This window comes from Gymnodraco acuticeps, unplaced genomic scaffold (genome assembly GCF_902827175.1).
Source record: "Gymnodraco acuticeps unplaced genomic scaffold, fGymAcu1.1, whole genome shotgun sequence".
In the NCBI taxonomy this organism is placed as follows: Eukaryota; Metazoa; Chordata; class Actinopteri; order Perciformes; family Bathydraconidae; genus Gymnodraco; species Gymnodraco acuticeps.
In genome coordinates, this window is record NW_022990836.1 from 488,409 (window position 1) to 504,034 (window position 15,626).

The 15,626-nt window shown below is 40.8% G+C and overlaps 2 protein-coding genes and 2 non-coding genes across 6 annotated transcripts; all 4 read right to left on the bottom strand.

Moving 5' to 3' along the window:
• Positions 1-2,755: 2,755 nt before the first annotated feature.
• On the bottom strand, positions 2,756-7,141 carry hspa8 (heat shock protein 8). 2 transcript variants are annotated; one of them, XM_034232942.1, is made up of 9 exons: positions 6,965-7,141; positions 5,803-6,012; positions 5,248-5,453; positions 5,020-5,172; positions 4,332-4,887; positions 3,998-4,200; positions 3,614-3,812; positions 3,292-3,524; positions 2,756-3,211 (listed from the first exon to the last, which is right to left on the bottom strand). In XM_034232942.1, the coding sequence occupies exons 2-9, from the start codon at positions 6,005-6,007 to the stop codon at positions 3,011-3,013; spliced, it is 1,956 nt and encodes a 651-aa protein (XP_034088833.1). In that variant the 5' UTR covers positions 6,008-6,012; positions 6,965-7,141; the 3' UTR covers positions 2,756-3,010. The 2 variants fall into 2 exon arrangements, with proteins under 2 accessions (XP_034088833.1, XP_034088832.1); XM_034232941.1 differs by having other exon boundaries at positions 5,011-5,172.
• LOC117557225 lies at positions 3,871-3,963 on the bottom strand. Its single transcript, XR_004570678.1, has one exon. It is a non-coding gene; the product is annotated as a small nucleolar RNA SNORD14 (small nucleolar RNA).
• LOC117557226 lies at positions 5,527-5,619 on the bottom strand. Its single transcript, XR_004570679.1, has one exon. It is a non-coding gene; the product is annotated as a small nucleolar RNA SNORD14 (small nucleolar RNA).
• Positions 7,142-7,876: 735 nt separating the features above from the next.
• On the bottom strand, positions 7,877-15,171 carry LOC117557221 (cytotoxic and regulatory T-cell molecule). Of its 2 annotated transcripts, none has more exons than XM_034232944.1 (12): positions 15,094-15,171; positions 13,846-13,986; positions 13,574-13,726; positions 13,283-13,408; positions 12,218-12,373; positions 11,537-11,764; positions 10,771-10,824; positions 10,437-10,667; positions 9,105-9,170; positions 8,797-8,937; positions 8,607-8,693; positions 7,877-8,274 (listed from the first exon to the last, which is right to left on the bottom strand). In XM_034232944.1, exons 1-12 carry the CDS (start codon positions 15,137-15,139, stop codon positions 8,099-8,101), a joined length of 1,605 nt encoding a protein of 534 aa, XP_034088835.1. In that variant the 5' UTR covers positions 15,140-15,171; the 3' UTR covers positions 7,877-8,098. The 2 variants fall into 2 exon arrangements, with proteins under 2 accessions (XP_034088835.1, XP_034088834.1); XM_034232943.1 differs by having other exon boundaries at positions 8,607-8,708.
• Between the last annotated feature and the right edge of the window lie 455 nt (positions 15,172-15,626).

Below are 15,626 nucleotides of genomic sequence, written 5' to 3' on the forward strand. Positions count from 1 at the left end.
AAGTAACTAAGTTCATCAACTCAACAAGTACTATACGGGGGTACAATTTTGAGATACTTGTACTTTATTTAAGTATTTCAATGTTTTGCTACTTTGTTCTTCTTCTCCTCTACAGTTCAGAGGTACATGGTGTACCTTTACGCCACTGCATGTATTTAATACCTTTAGTTACTTTACAGATGTGGATGAATGATGTGAAATATAATCAAGTGTTAAATCAGACTTTAGTTCCACCTGGAGTAAATCCACCAGCTACCCTGCAGTATACAAAGCCATTCAAACTAGCTGCACCTTTACCAGCTTTGAGAACACTTTCATGATCAATCATTATAAAACCGTACACCCCAGCGCGTGCACTACGCTCTGCATCAGCCAAACGACTCGCTGCACCCTCGCTGCGAGGGGGACCCAAGTTCCCATCAGCAGAAACACGTGGGTTTGCTGTCCTGGCTCCAAGATGGTGGAATGAGCTCCCCGTTGACATCAGGACAGCAGATAGCTTACACACCTTCCGGCAGAGACTGAAAACTCATCTCTTTCGACTCCACTTCGAGCGTTAGAACTATTAACAAAGCACTTATATACTAATAAAGGACTGGCTTATCTAAAGCCAGTTGAGTAGCACTTGAAATGTTCTTGCTCTATGAAACCTGATGTACTTTATGATTCTGTTTTCTTCAAGTTTGTATCTTGTTGGTCGAACGCACTTATTGTAAGTCGCTTTGGATAAAAGCGTCAGCTAAATGTAATGTAATGTAATGTAAAACATATCATATATATTATTCTGAAATGGACCAATCTGCACAATGACTACTTTTACTATATTTTGATGATAATACTTTTCTACTTTTACTTGAGGAACATTTTGAATGCAGTACTTTTACTGTAACAGAGTATTCCTACACTCTGGAACTCAAGTACAAGATCTGAGTACTTCTACTATTACTCAAGTACAAGATCTGAGTACTTCTACTATTACTCAAGTACAAGATCTGAGTACTTCTACTTTTACTCAAGTACAATCTCTGAGTACTTCTACTTTTACTAAAGTACAATATCTGTGTACTTCTACTTTTACTCCAGTACAATATCTGAGTACTTCTACTTTTTCTCTAGTAGGCTGACAATATCTGAGTAGTTCTACTTTTAATAAAGTACAAGATCTGAGTACTTCTACTATTACTCAAGTACAAGATCTGAGTACTTCTACTTTTACTCAAGTACAATCTCTGAGTACTTCTACTTTTACTAAAGTACAATATCTGTGTACTTCTACTTTTACTCCAGTACAATATCTGAGTACTTCTACTTTTTCTCTAGTAGGCTGACAATATCTGAGTAGTTCTACTTTTAATAAAGTACAAGATCTGAGTACTTCTACTTGTTCTCTAGTACAAGATCTATACTTATACCACCTCTGTTTATAGCCTATGAAAAAAAAACTATTAGAAAACGAAGGCTAAAGCTAACGTTAGCAGATAGTGACAATGTATGCTAGTTAGCTCAACGATTTCTATTATTATATATATTATATTATTATTATACGATAATATTGCGACAGAAAAACGTTTCAGTTCACATCACGCTCTGCTCTGAACACCTGAACGGCCCATTCTAACAGCTGTTTACCAGCGGTCCAGTCTGTGCCACAGTGACTCCGGACCGCACAGTTAACGAACATAGGTAATGTAGCTGCTGTATTTAGACCCTCATCGCGGAGCAGCAGAGTTCAGCCGACAGGCAGGAAGACTCGAGCACACAGCTCGCGCTTCATATATTAAAACATAACACCATGCGCGTCATGATGGCACATAACAGCTCGCGACCGCAGATTATTTCGGCGATTAGATTAAATGTAAATTATATTTGACGCAATTTTGAACCAGGAAATAGCCACCGAATAGAAGTTCAGGACGACTTGACAGTTGTAAAACGTTGATGTATCCTTTAACTTTTAATCCTTGTGGAGAATTAATTTGTCAGGAAAGTTTCTATTAATCTGTTGCTGAAAACTGCCCCAATACAAAAAACCTATACATTTAACAGTCTCTGAAACAAATTGCGCCATTAATTCTGATAAATCAGGTCATTTTATAACTTGATGGAACTTTCATAGGCACAGCAGATGAATATGAGGTATTGTTTTGTCCTGTGTAATGAGAATGTGCCTTTAGTGTTAATATAGAACTCAGTGTAGGTTACTCTTTAGAGCTGTGGACAATAGCATGAAAAAGCCTGGTGAGGAAAAAAAAGTAGTGAGTTTTTGAACACCATTAAGTCAGTGACGCACGAGTGAGATTTATATTTGAGCATTCACACTGGCTAAATGCCATCATAGGACACAGCTCCATGAAAACACAAGATGGCTGTGACACAGTGGGAGAGCTTAGTCTTACACTTTGTGGCCATGATTTGAAGCTTCATGTCAACACTTTGTTGATCACTAGGACGGTAACGGCATGTCCCTGAAATGCAGCTGTGATGGAAGACAGCATAAACCAGCAGATGGCACTATAACCAAGTGGACATGGTGTGACTTCAGTTACCCTTTACAAACAGCTCAGTCCAAGGTACCAACATATCAAATGATCCCCCCCCTTAACTCTCCTATCGCTGGAAATAAAACTGTTCTTTTGCTTTAGTGCAAAAAGTAGTGAGAAGACAAAAGTCTAGTTAAACTTTTCACTACGCAATAATAGTGCAGCCATTGGCTAAATTAAACTACATTAACATAAAGCCAAGAAGAGATCAGGCAAAGGGTTAAGATTTGTTTTTATTATCAAGGCAGTGACATCCTTGTATACAAAACACTTTACCAGACATGTGATCTGACTGCTTGTTCAAACTACAAGTTGTTCCCAGTTGTGTCGCAAACCATCTAATAAGTGTGATCCCTGAACCCAGTTTTTTGTTCAATTGCACTCTTTAGCTTGTTGTAACTTTTGCTATAAGAGGGTTACTTTCTTAGAAAACATCTCAGGAGAGAAGTTGGAGCGGAAGCGAGGAGTGTTTAGTCGACCTCCTCGATGGTGGGGCCGGAGGACCCACCGCTGCCGGGTGCAGCACCACCAGCTCCAGGGAAACCACCAGGCATACCCTCTGGCATTCCACCGGGCATTCCACCAGCACCCTGGTACAGCTTGGTGATGATGGGGTTGCACACCTTCTCCAGTTCCTTCTGTTGATGTTCATACTCCTCCTTCTCGGCAGTCTGCAACAAAAAAACAAATGTTAGCGTTTTAATACCAATTCATATTGTGGCTAAAAGACTCCAAAAGATAGAATAAATACCTGATTCTTGTCTAGCCAGCTGATGACCTCATTGCACTTGTCCAGAATCTTCTGCTTGTCGTCCTCACTGATCTTACCAGCAAGTTTTTCATCCTCCACGGTTGATTTCATGTTGAAAGCATATGACTCAAGGCCATTCTTGGAAGAGACCTTGTCACGCTGGGAGTCATCCTCTGCCTTGTACTTCTCAGCTTCCTGGACCATGCGTTCAATGTCCTCTTTGCTGAGTCGCCCTGGGAGTAAATTGCAAATTGTCAAAAATGTTTGACGGGGAACATTTGAGATAATGTTAAGAGTAAAAATATAAAAATCTGAAACTCACCCTTGTCATTGGTGATGGTGATCTTGTTCTCCTTGCCAGTGCTCTTGTCGACCGCAGAAACATTCATGATGCCATTGGCATCAATATCAAATGTCACCTCAATCTGGGGAACACCACGGGGAGCAGGCGGGATGCCCGTCAGCTCAAACTTGCCCAGCAGGTTGTTGTCCCTGGTCATAGCACGCTCACCTTCATAAACCTGTTTGAAGCATGAAGGGTTAAGTACAGAATCTTTAAGTAGTACAGTTAACTTTATTTCGCTCAGACATCCAAGGAAGGTTTGTGCCATCTTTGGTCTTGCAACCTCAGGTGGAAACTACGAATGGCAGGAATAATCGTCATCACTGCGAAATTTTGTATGTGAATGACTGGTGTTGCGCTTACTTGGATGAGCACACCAGGCTGGTTGTCAGAGTAGGTTGTGAAGGTCTGAGTCTGCTTGGTTGGAATGGTTGTGTTTCTTTTGATCAGGACAGTCATGACACCTCCAGCGGTCTCAATACCCAGGGAGAGAGGGGTGACATCCAGAAGCAACAAGTCCTGGACATTCTCAGACTTGTCACCAGACAGGATGGCAGCCTGGACAGCTTAAAGGAGGAAACAAAGAGACGGTTAGAAAAATCATGTTTATGTCATTAATGCCCATGACATCCAACTGCTACAGTTGTGTTGCTCTCACAATGCAGCTTAGATGGGAATACAATGGTGTGACACTTACCAGCCCCGTAAGCCACAGCTTCATCTGGATTGATGCTCTTGTTGAGCTCCTTTCCATTGAAGAAATCTTGGAGCAGCTTCTGAATCTTGGGGATACGGGTTGAGCCACCAACCAACACAATGTCATGGATCTGCCCTTTGTCCATCTTGGCATCACGGAGCGACTTCTCCACGGGGTCCAAGGTGCCACGGAAGAGGTCAGCATTCAGCTCCTCGAAACGAGCCCTGGTGATTGAGGTGTAGAAATCAACTCCCTCGTACAGAGAGTCGATTTCTATGCTGGCCTGGGTGCTGGAAGACAGGGTGCGCTTTGCCCGCTCACAAGCTGTGCGCAGACGGCGGACAGCTCTTTTGTTGTCGCTGATGTCTTTCTTGTACTTTCTCTTGAACTCAGCAATGAAGTGGTTGACCATGCGATTGTCGAAATCTTCCCCACCAAGATGTGTATCTCCAGCAGTAGATTTGACCTCAAAGATTCCATCCTCAATGGTCAAGATGGATACATCAAAGGTGCCACCACCAAGATCGAAGATGAGGACGTTCCTTTCAGCCCCAACCTGAAATTAGTATTAACATTTATTGTGTAAGAGGCTTCCTGAATGAACTCGTACACATTAGACATCATTCCAGTATAACGCTGATAATCAAGACCGTAGGAAAATCAAAATAGTTATAGTTACGTTTTTTACCTTCTTGTCCAACCCATAGGCGATGGCAGCGGCAGTTGGTTCGTTGATGATACGCAGAACGTTAAGGCCGGAGATTGTGCCTGCATCCTTAGTGGCCTGGCGCTGGGAGTCGTTGAAGTAGGCAGGTACTGTGATCACGGCATTGTTGACAGTCTAAACAAGAGAAATGTTAGCATATTGTACATCATAGCTTGCAGGTAATTTCCTAGGCTATGACAAATTACATACCTTTCCGAGGTAGGCTTCAGCAATCTCCTTCATCTTAGTAAGCACCATAGACGAGACCTCCTCTGGGTAGAAGGACTTTGACTCGCCTTTGTACTCAACTTGAAGCTTGGGGCGAGTGTTGTCATTGATGACATTAAAGGGCCAGTGCTTCATGTCGGACTGCACAACTGCATCGTCAAACCTGCGACCGATCAGTCGTTTAGCATCTGCAAAAGAGCTTGTCATTAGTTTCACAAAATAAAGACATTACACCGGCTCTAATGCAAGCTTCCATTAAGATCACTCAGACATCCAAGGAAGGTTTGTGCCATCTTTGGTCTTTCAACCTCTGGTGGAAACTACGAATGGCAGGAAGAATCGTCATCACAGTGAGGAAGTGCTTTATTTAAAGACTATACAAAATATTATGTCTTTAGTTATTCTTGTTTCATTTCAATAGAAGTCATTTTATGATCAGGGTAGGATATATGTGCAAAATCTGACTATTCGATGAAGAGGATTTATTTCTTTTAAAACATGACAACCACACCATTCGAAACAAATTAGTTTTTTTACCAAAAACTGTGTTGGTGGGGTTCATGGCCACTTGATTCTTGGCTGCATCTCCAATCAGCCTCTCAGAATCTGTGAAGGCCACATAGCTGGGTGTGGTCCTGTTACCCTGGTCGTTGGCAATGATTTCAACTTTGCCATGCTGGAACACACCAACACAGGAGTAGGTGGTCCCAAGGTCGATACCAACTGCTGGTCCCTTAGACATATTTCCTACAGAAAAAAGGACAAATATTGGTTAACCTTAGATTAAAGAGAAGAATTTTCACCAATGACACAAATACCAGATAGAACATGATCATTTGCAGAGAAAGGCAATCAGTCATAACTTCACTGCGACAAACTTAAAGAAAAATTGTCCCTTGGGGAATAGTTTTAAAAAAAGACAGAGACGTGTGGGAGACTATAGAAGGTTCACAATGAACACTAGTCAAACTCAATGTTGGCTGAATTAAATGTTTTAGTCACAAATGGACAATGTTATCCTTCTGCATTATCTTGAACAAAATTATATATAATATTCATTAACGTTTCGCCATTCATTTACAATCATTTCGATAGTCCCAGCCATGTGACAATGCGTCAAGTGCACAACCGTTAGGACAGAGTTGAGACCGGAAATGGAAAGGGCAACTTTAAAATATTCAAGCGAATAAAACGAAATTACCCTATAAGGCGAACAAATACTTTAGAAAAGGGTGAGCTGATTAAAAGAGGGCCAACAAACAATTAATAATATATGCATCGTGATACAAGGACTTGATTTTTGGGAAGGGGAAAGAAACCGGAAGTACGATCAAGTTTGCTAGCTTGACACCGTTTGTTCCGAGAACATTCTGGAACGTCTCAGAATCCCTGCCCCCACCATTTCTGCTCGGCTAAGAAGCTAAGGTTAGCTATGCCAATGCCCGTGCATTCAGCCTCTACATCCCTTAGAAGTAGACTTATCTACATGTATATACGTCCAAATGCGTTATACTTGGCAATAGTAATCAAACAACCGCAATACATGTCGTATGGCATTAAATAACGTTAACATTGCCGAGGGCGAGTAAGCATTAGCAAAATGCTATCGCTATCGTCAGTTAACTAAATTGAAGCAACCCAGGAACATTTCGTTGAATATAACTCAAACATATTGTTTGCAAATCTCAGAGTAACTTACCGAATTGTTGAACCGTAGATTACTTGTGTGTTGGAATGGACAACGGTGACTTGTCCTTGCCGGTATGAGAGGGGAAAGGAAAGACTGACTGCTGTCCGGCCTGTATATATATCCGGAAAAACAGCCAATCAGATGTCGAGTCTTGGAGTCTTTCCTCAACGGTCCACCAATGAGGCTTAGAGTAGTTGGTGACGCTAATAACGATCCAGCTGACTTCCTGTTTTATTTCATAATCTCTGTGAAAGACCGCATGGCCCAAGACTATACTGTAGCTTTGTGTGGTGACACAAGATGTAGTTAGGTAACAAACGACCGGTTTTAGATATATTTTATTTCCGAAGTATTCATGTCTATAATGATATTGAAGCCGTGTTATTTTAGTGAGGAGTTATTGAGGAATACGAAAGTAGAGGCAAGCAGCGGCGATTTAATTATGAGATAGGCGTAGAGTAGACAATAGGCCCTTCACCCGCATCCACCACAACGAACCAGATGTACCTCTGCCTATACACTGCTAAATCAAACCTCACTAAAACAAACTGTCGTGAATAATTCACTTAATTGTTATAATAACGCAAACATTAAAACTCCAACTGAATGAGGCCATCTGATCTGAAAGCCGCCATTTGCCGAACATGTTTGTTCATTCACAGCTTTAATATGGGAAATTTGATATAACTAACTAAAGGTTTAATGGTAAATGTCTGCTTGGGGAAAGCAACTAATGAAAGGTGGTCAGATTAGAGAGAAATAAATGTGTTGAGTGGTGATACATAGTCACATTTTGTTCACCAGGCTACCTACCATAGGCTACCTTGAGGAACAAGCAGGATATAGATGAGCAGTTACATTAGGCAACATCACCAGCTACTTTCCACAGAACTCATTCATGTACAAAAGCATGCCATTATATTATAGCAAAAATTACAATTTATTGTGACATGTAAATGTAACATTGATAGAATATTTACAATAAGTACAGTAGCATACTTCAGTTAAAAGCAAGTCACCATGTTATTTTCTGTGTAAAAATAGTCCTACATCCTTTTTTACAAGTGCAATAACAAAAAATGTGGGCATTATAATGTTGCTCATGATATTGCTGAAGTTATGAATGCTGTATTTGACAGATTGTTAAAGCTCCGTCTCCTTTATGTCACACTTGGTTGATGTTTGTCCCGGGGTTGGATGTTGAAAATTCTTCTCTTTAGATGCACCCTCAGCTTCTGCCATCGCAGCAGTGTTTGTCACCGAGGTTATCACCGTTGGTTTCTCAACGACGTACTGTGTGAATGCTGTGTTGAAGAACCCTGTTTGAAAGAGAGTATTTTACAATCAGTGACTCATACTGCCCTGTTGGAAAGAAAGATGAGTCACCCGTGATGGCCACAACTTTATTTCCTGTTCCTCTCCACCAAGCCTTTCATTCCTATGGCTACAAGCTGGATGGGTCTAATAATCACATTCAACTTCAACCCATTGCACAACATTTCTGTAAATGATCTGTCTTCACAAGGCCTAGGAATATGTGGAATTCAAAAGTTTGCAGTTAGATTACTAAGCAGGCACAAATGTGTTTCAGTTCATGTCCATACTTCTTCTGAAAAGAGTCTTTAAAAGAAGTGCTGAACCATTTGCTTACCTCTCCGCCTTTGTCCTTGAGAGTTCCTCTCTTCCTGGCTTGATTTTGATTTACTGCTCTCCTCTGATGGATCAGAGTCCTCATTTTCTGTAACAATAAAAACTATCATATGTTTTTTATTTGTTTAAAGCACTTGCTGCTTTGTGATTTAGACACAATATGTAGAAGGAAAAAAAATAGGTCTGCTTACCTCTCTTCCAAGTTATGTGCGCTCTCCTGAGCTTGATGGCGAAAAAAATGACGACAACGAGAAGACCGAAGATCAGACAAGTAACGAGGAAGACCAGTAGTGAACTTCCTCCAGTCCGCATCCTCGGGTCATTTAAGATATCTGGGAATTTACAGAAGGTTGGTAGTTAGTCCAGCAATTGCCATAACGGCTTTATCCCCTTTGTATGTGTAAGGCAAGACTGTTGACTCATTATCATTTTCAAACCAAAGCAACAGAAGTTTAGTCTCCGCCATGCAGACACTGCACTGTTAAAAGTGTGAATTCACCTGTTTTGCTTCCCTCTGTGTGGTTATTGGAGGTGATCTCTGTTGTCTCAGAGACAGATGTCCAGCCTTTAAGGAATTATGAAGAATGGAGGTACAATTAATAACAGGTCTAGCTAGATCTGCGTGCTGCATAATAATAATACATTTGATTTATAGCATACTTTAAAGACAAACGTAATCTCAAGGTGCTTCACAAAGCTATAAGGAAAACTAAGTAAAAAGATATCTAAAGGAGCATATTGGATAAAATATGGCAATATAAAAAATAAAAGGTTAAGAGCATAAAAGGTTTAAAAAATAATAAACTAAAGGACAGTCAGTAAAATGCGGTGTGGAACAGGTGGGTCTTGAGGCATTTCCTAAAAACTGAGAGTGATGCCGAGGTCAGTATGTTCTCTGGAAACTGAATCCACAGATGTGGACCCAGGGAGGAGAAAGCACGGTTTCCCATGGTGACCAGTTTTTTCTGCGGAACAGCCAGGAGATTGGAGCTGTCTGACCTGAGTGTGCGTGAGGTATGGGAATGTTTTCTGGTTAGCAGTTCCTGTAGATAGGTGGGGCCAGTGTGGTTGATGGCGTTGAAGACCATTATGAGGAGTTTGTAGTTACTCCGGTGTGTTACAGAGAGCCAGTGGAGTGAGTGAAGGATGGGGGTGATGTGCTCTGATTTGCGTGTTTTTGTGAGTATCCGGGCGGCACAGTTTTGTACATATTGTAGTCTCTGAGTGGTTTTTGCTGGAATGCCTGCAAGCAGAGAATTGCAGTAGTCAATGCGGGAGGTGATGAAGGCATGGACCAGTTTTTCTGCATCCGGTTTGGTGAGGGAGTGTCGCATTTTGGAGATGTTTCTCAGGTGGTAGTATGAGGCTCGCAGACCGTCTTTATGTGTGCTCTGAATGAAAGGGATGAGTCCAGTTTCACACCTAGGGTCATTACAAGTAGGGAGAGGGGAATGGAGTGGCCATTGATGCTGATATGAGGGATATCAGTGGTTTGTGTTTGATGTGGTGTTCCAATCAGGATGACCTCTGATTTACTATTCAGTTGGAGGTAGTTGTTGCTCATCCAGTGTGTTCCAGGCATCTTGAGACATTTGAAAGTGTCAGATGTTTATCCGGGGCAGTTTGGAAATAAATCTGTGTGTCATCAGCATATGTGTGGAAGCTGATGTTATGACTCCTCAGTATTTGTCCCAGGGGCAACATGTAAATTAAAAAGAGCATGCTGAATAAACCCTGTTTTCTAAATAGAACAACTCAATAATGGTTGTTCAAAGTATTGTCACTTGAATGTGACATCACATCATATACACACAAAAACAGTTTGACTCACTGGTATTGCTGAGAGTTGAGTGTTTGGATGAAGCAAGGTTCAGTGCTGATGTGACCGTCTCTGGCTCACTGGAGGAAAACAGCTGAGTAGAGGGCCCTAACTCTGCAGGGCCCTCTGATGAAGGCCCTTTCAGATCTCTGGTTGTAATGTGCCGTGTTCTCTGGGCCTCTGTTGAGCCTAGGGGCCAGGCTGTTGGAGAACGGGTCGAAGTTGTGTGCCGGGACATTGTTGCTGTAACAGAGAGGAGGTTTATGTTATTAATCCTTATTAAACAATTGTGGTTATTATTCAGAATTGCCACTAGGTGGGATCAGACTGCCATTTTGTATCATACCTGTAGCACTTGTTGCATTACTGATGGTGTCATTCCTCCTCCTGGTTGAGTTATCTTATGAGAAAATAGAAATCACAGGGTTTATCTTCTTAATTTGTTTAAGGAAATACATTTCCGTCATGCATAAAACAAGCAGATGAATTAATAAATGTTATTTAAGAAGCTGGAAACTGAAATGTTATGGGTAACGCTAAATCAAAAATTGTGAGTCTTCAATGTTCCATCTTCAGAATTAATAAAACACCTCCATAAGTTCAAACAGCCCCCAGTTTCACACACTGCTCTGAGCCCTCCCTCACAGGAAACACATCTCGTGGTTTCACACCTACAGTGGTGCTTTTGAACTAAATGAATCGAGGGAGTTGAGATATAGTTTATATACCATGGGCTGACAGTTTTGTTTAACTTATTATACTTGTTTTGTACAGAGCAATAATTAATAAAGCAAAGGGTAAACCCATTTAAGGTTCCTTTATCCACATCATTATTTGTACTTTCGTTTTTAAGATACTGCACATTTTAATGTTCATGTTGACACTATTGTTAGGATTTTTAATTTTGAGTCTTTTAGGCATAAAAAATCCCAACTTGACTCTGATGTATATGCTCTGCCTCTCTGCTACTCTAAAACACAACAATAAACTGTAACTGTTGTTGCGTTAGGATGTTTCTTGTTTCTTTTGTGTCCCTCATGTCGTGTCTGCATATTTCATCTGAACGTCAATCTGACATCACATCATATACACATGCAAACACTTTGACTCACCGCTGAGATGTGAGTGTGTGGATGAAGAGTTCTGTGCTGATGTGACCGTCTGTGGCTCACTGGAGGAAAACAGCTGAGTGGTGGGATCAGTTGATAACTTTGGGCCCTCTGATGAAGGCCCTTTCAGATCTCTGGTTGTAATGTGCCGTGTTGTTCTCTGGGCCTCTGGTGAGCCGGGAGGCCGGGCAGTTGGAGAACGGGTCGTGGTTGTGTGCTGGGACTTTCTTGCTGTGACAGAGAGGAGGTTTATGTTATTATGAAGCAGAAAAAGCATTGCATCATGAAAAGTAAAAATCCCTGCTGACATTTAAACAACTTACAAATCACACTTCTGTTTTGGTTCAATTGAAAAGAAGAAACCAGACTATTTGCAACATATAAAAAGAGGAAATTAAACAGGGCCTGTTTCTTTATTTTGGTCTGTCAAGTTTCACACTCTGGTGAAGTGGACTTTGTCATGGAGTCTCTTTGTGCTTTCCCTGTTTTGTGACGATGCAGCTAAAGTTGTACGGTTCCTCTACAACGCTTTTCTCAGTATTCATTTAAAGTGAACACGTTTTGGTTCATGCTAGGGCCATTGTCTTCACCGATGGCCGATTCTCTGCTGGGGATTCTTTATTGCCACTCACATTATATCTGGGGAGAGGAGACAGATTTCAAATAAAAAGTCATTCTACTCACAGTTTCTTCCAATTTTGACATGTTTCATTCGAGTTTTTGAGTGCAGAGCTGGATGGCGAGCAATGCATTTCACAGTTACTCTGTTCTTCACCGACTGAACACACAACATATCTGTGGAGATATATGTTTTATCTTCATGCAGGACTCGGATAACAGCTGTGGAATGGGACAGACGTCATTAGTATCCATTTTAAACTGGTACCAGCTGTAATCAGTAGTACTCAAAATATGCTTAGAGCTCATCATTTATTAATATTCTTTTTTGTAAAGAAATAGTTTGTATTTCAGCGGATTCCAAGGGCCAGCAAACAAACTAGCAAGGAAGCTACAGTCAACATAATACAACTGTACAGACATTTTAAAAAAGATACAAAAGGACATAACCAACCCAGTCCCCTTTGAGTGGAATACCTTCCAATTGTGAGGATTGAGTCTCTTGCAAAATAAATACTTTTAGCATTCTGTCTATTAAAAGGATATTGAATGTTTGAATGTCATGAGATTTGGTTTATTATTGTAACACTTGTTGTAAATTAGCCCCTAAAATTCTAAAGAGAGTTAAAACTACAATCTGTGGCATTCAAAATAACCAAAAAAGATGAGAAACCGACTTTTCAAGTTTTCTATTCTGTCATGAAAAGACAATAATACTCTTCAAAGGTTAGGGCCATCTTTCAACTTTAAATAAAATCTGACAACCCACAAACCCAGCACCAGGGGTCGAGATTAGTGAGCGAGATGAACCCAGTCCATGGTGGATGATCTCATTTTAATACACCTCAAGGCCAATCGCAGTGGCCGGTACAGGGCTTGGTACAAGAGTCCAGGCATATCTGCTATTTGTGTACATGGTTGCATTTGACTGGGAACAGAACTATTGGACACAGGGAACCCCTAATCAGAAGGTCATGATAATGATACATGATAATCTGAGAGTTTAAGAATAGCATGCAGCTACAGATGGCAGGTGATCCAAATGAATGTTACCTTTTATTCCTCACATTAGTTAACTTCTTCATAACAGTGTAGAGTATTTTTTTGCATCTTCAATTATAACAAACTTACCAATAATTTCAGGTCCATCATCCAATTTCCAGAATATCTGTGGAGGAGAGTGGTTCCCCTCAGCAGTGCATTCTATACAAAACCTCCCTTCAGGCACCTCCTTTTTCACTATACATGTAGGACGGCCTTCGAATGAATCAAAACAGCAAATGTTATTACATTATTACAAAAATGTTCATCAAACGATCAGTGCAATGGTTCTGGGGAGGTGAGGGGTAAAAACCACAGTCAACCTCATGTTGTTGCTGGCTCCAACAGTCTGTGAGCAGTCAATGGAAACAATATTCTCACCTAACACTATGACCTCCACTTTCTTCTCTGTCGTGTGATCACCATACTGAGAGCATGTGTAGATGCCTCCATCTTTGAAGGTAACATTGGAAATACTGATGGTGAATTCTGACTCCGACAGTTTGTTGATGCTGTAGCGTTTGTCTCCTAAAGCTGGCAGCGAGTGATGACAAATATGTTTAATAGGCCCAATTAAATAGTCAGAGATTCTTGCAATTTTTGCCTAAACATTTGACAGCTTGTGTTAGTGCTTTGACCTTTGTCATCTTTACCTTGTATTTGATTGAAGAACATAACATATCCTTCAGGGTTCTTCCATTCCACTTTGGTCTTGTGAGCATCAGTAACTGGGCAGCTTAACCTGAGTGTGTGACCTTTCGAAACAGTCACATGCTGCCACACCGCAAGTGAAACTGCAATTACATAAATAGGACAACAATTTCACACAGAGAGCACAATGTCATTTCTACCCCATACACTTTGAAAAGTGTAACATTTCATAAAATGACAACTTCTAATGGAATTAAAGTCAAGAGCAGTGTGATCCCTCCCTCGCACACAGACGTGTCCGAGGTGTAAACACTGTTTCCCACAGTTTGACTCATCTCATCCTGTGTGTGTTTGCGCAGCCCCCGTGTCACACACTGTTTATTGTATTTCAGATGTGACAGGAAGTCATGTGGTCAGTTCTTTTAAGGTAAAGAGAAAGCAGTGGTGGTGGAAGAGAAAGGCTGTAGGTTGATCACGGGGTTTTGGGGGCTTTTCCTTTCCTATGGGGTAAGATGTCGAGCTGTTTGGAAAACACATCTGTGGGGGCATGTTGACACCATCAACACCACCAGTGAGCACACTTTTTTCACAAGCGTGGGTTGTGTAGATATTACATTTCTTCATCTTAACATTTGAACAAATGCTAAACGTGGTGCAATTAATGTTTTCCTTTCCTGAAGCAAACAACGACAACTTCAAAGCACATTATAATGCATAATAATCACCGCTGTAATGGGGAATTATAATACACTTTAATCCCAGCAACAACCACTGTGTTAGTGAGTGAACACTACATGAAGTTGTATGACACATGGCCTTTTAATCATGCTTAAACGCTTTATAATATGATGTGCTAGGATTATTTTTATAAAGTATTATGAATATGTGTACTTTTTCATAACTATAATTAGAATAAGTGTGAGTTATTAGTAATCAGAGTGCTACAGTTATAATACAGTGCTATACATATATTTAAATCCGTTATTACTATGTTTATAATGCATTATAGAAAGTGTATCCATCTTAGTTGTCTGAAACATCAGAGTTTGTCATTTCTCCCTTACCCTACCCCACACATTGCGATGCACAGGCGATTCCGTCATATGAAGTCATAAGCAAAGTCATCACTTCAGTCATCTGCCGTTTTTAATAGTCACATTCAGTTTATTAGGGTTAGGGTCATTTCAGGATCATATATTTTTTAACAACAACATATGCCAGTTAGCTAGTATTGAAAGTAAAAGACTCACCCTGTATAAGTAACAGGAAGACGCTGAACCGCAGCTCCACTTCCATCTCTGTCTCTCTGACGCTGGCTCTGACTCTGCTGTGTTTGCACCCTCCTCTCATCTATATACTCCACCGAGGGACCTTCTATGACATCAAAGCCGTGGTTTCACAGCGCTGATCTGTTTAAGGGATTCTTGTGTGAAACCTACAGTAAAAGTACAAGGCCAATAGTTCAGGATTATCGGCTGTTTCTGAAACTGAATGCTGTAGTTGTCCTATCCAACAATCTTTTTCACTGATTTAATAAAAAATATTTCAATTCACTCAGGCCACGTTTACACGAAGACAAAAACGAACCTTAGTCGATATCAAAAAAGTCTTCCGTCCACACCAGGGGTGCCCAACCTTTTTTTAACCGAGAGCTACTTTTAAAGTTGCCAGTCAGGCAAGAGGTGTAGCCATTACTGACAGCCTACTACCAGGTAAATACACACTTCTACTTGTATAAAACTGACCTTCGTACGATGAATACTTCATAAAATACTGCAGATCC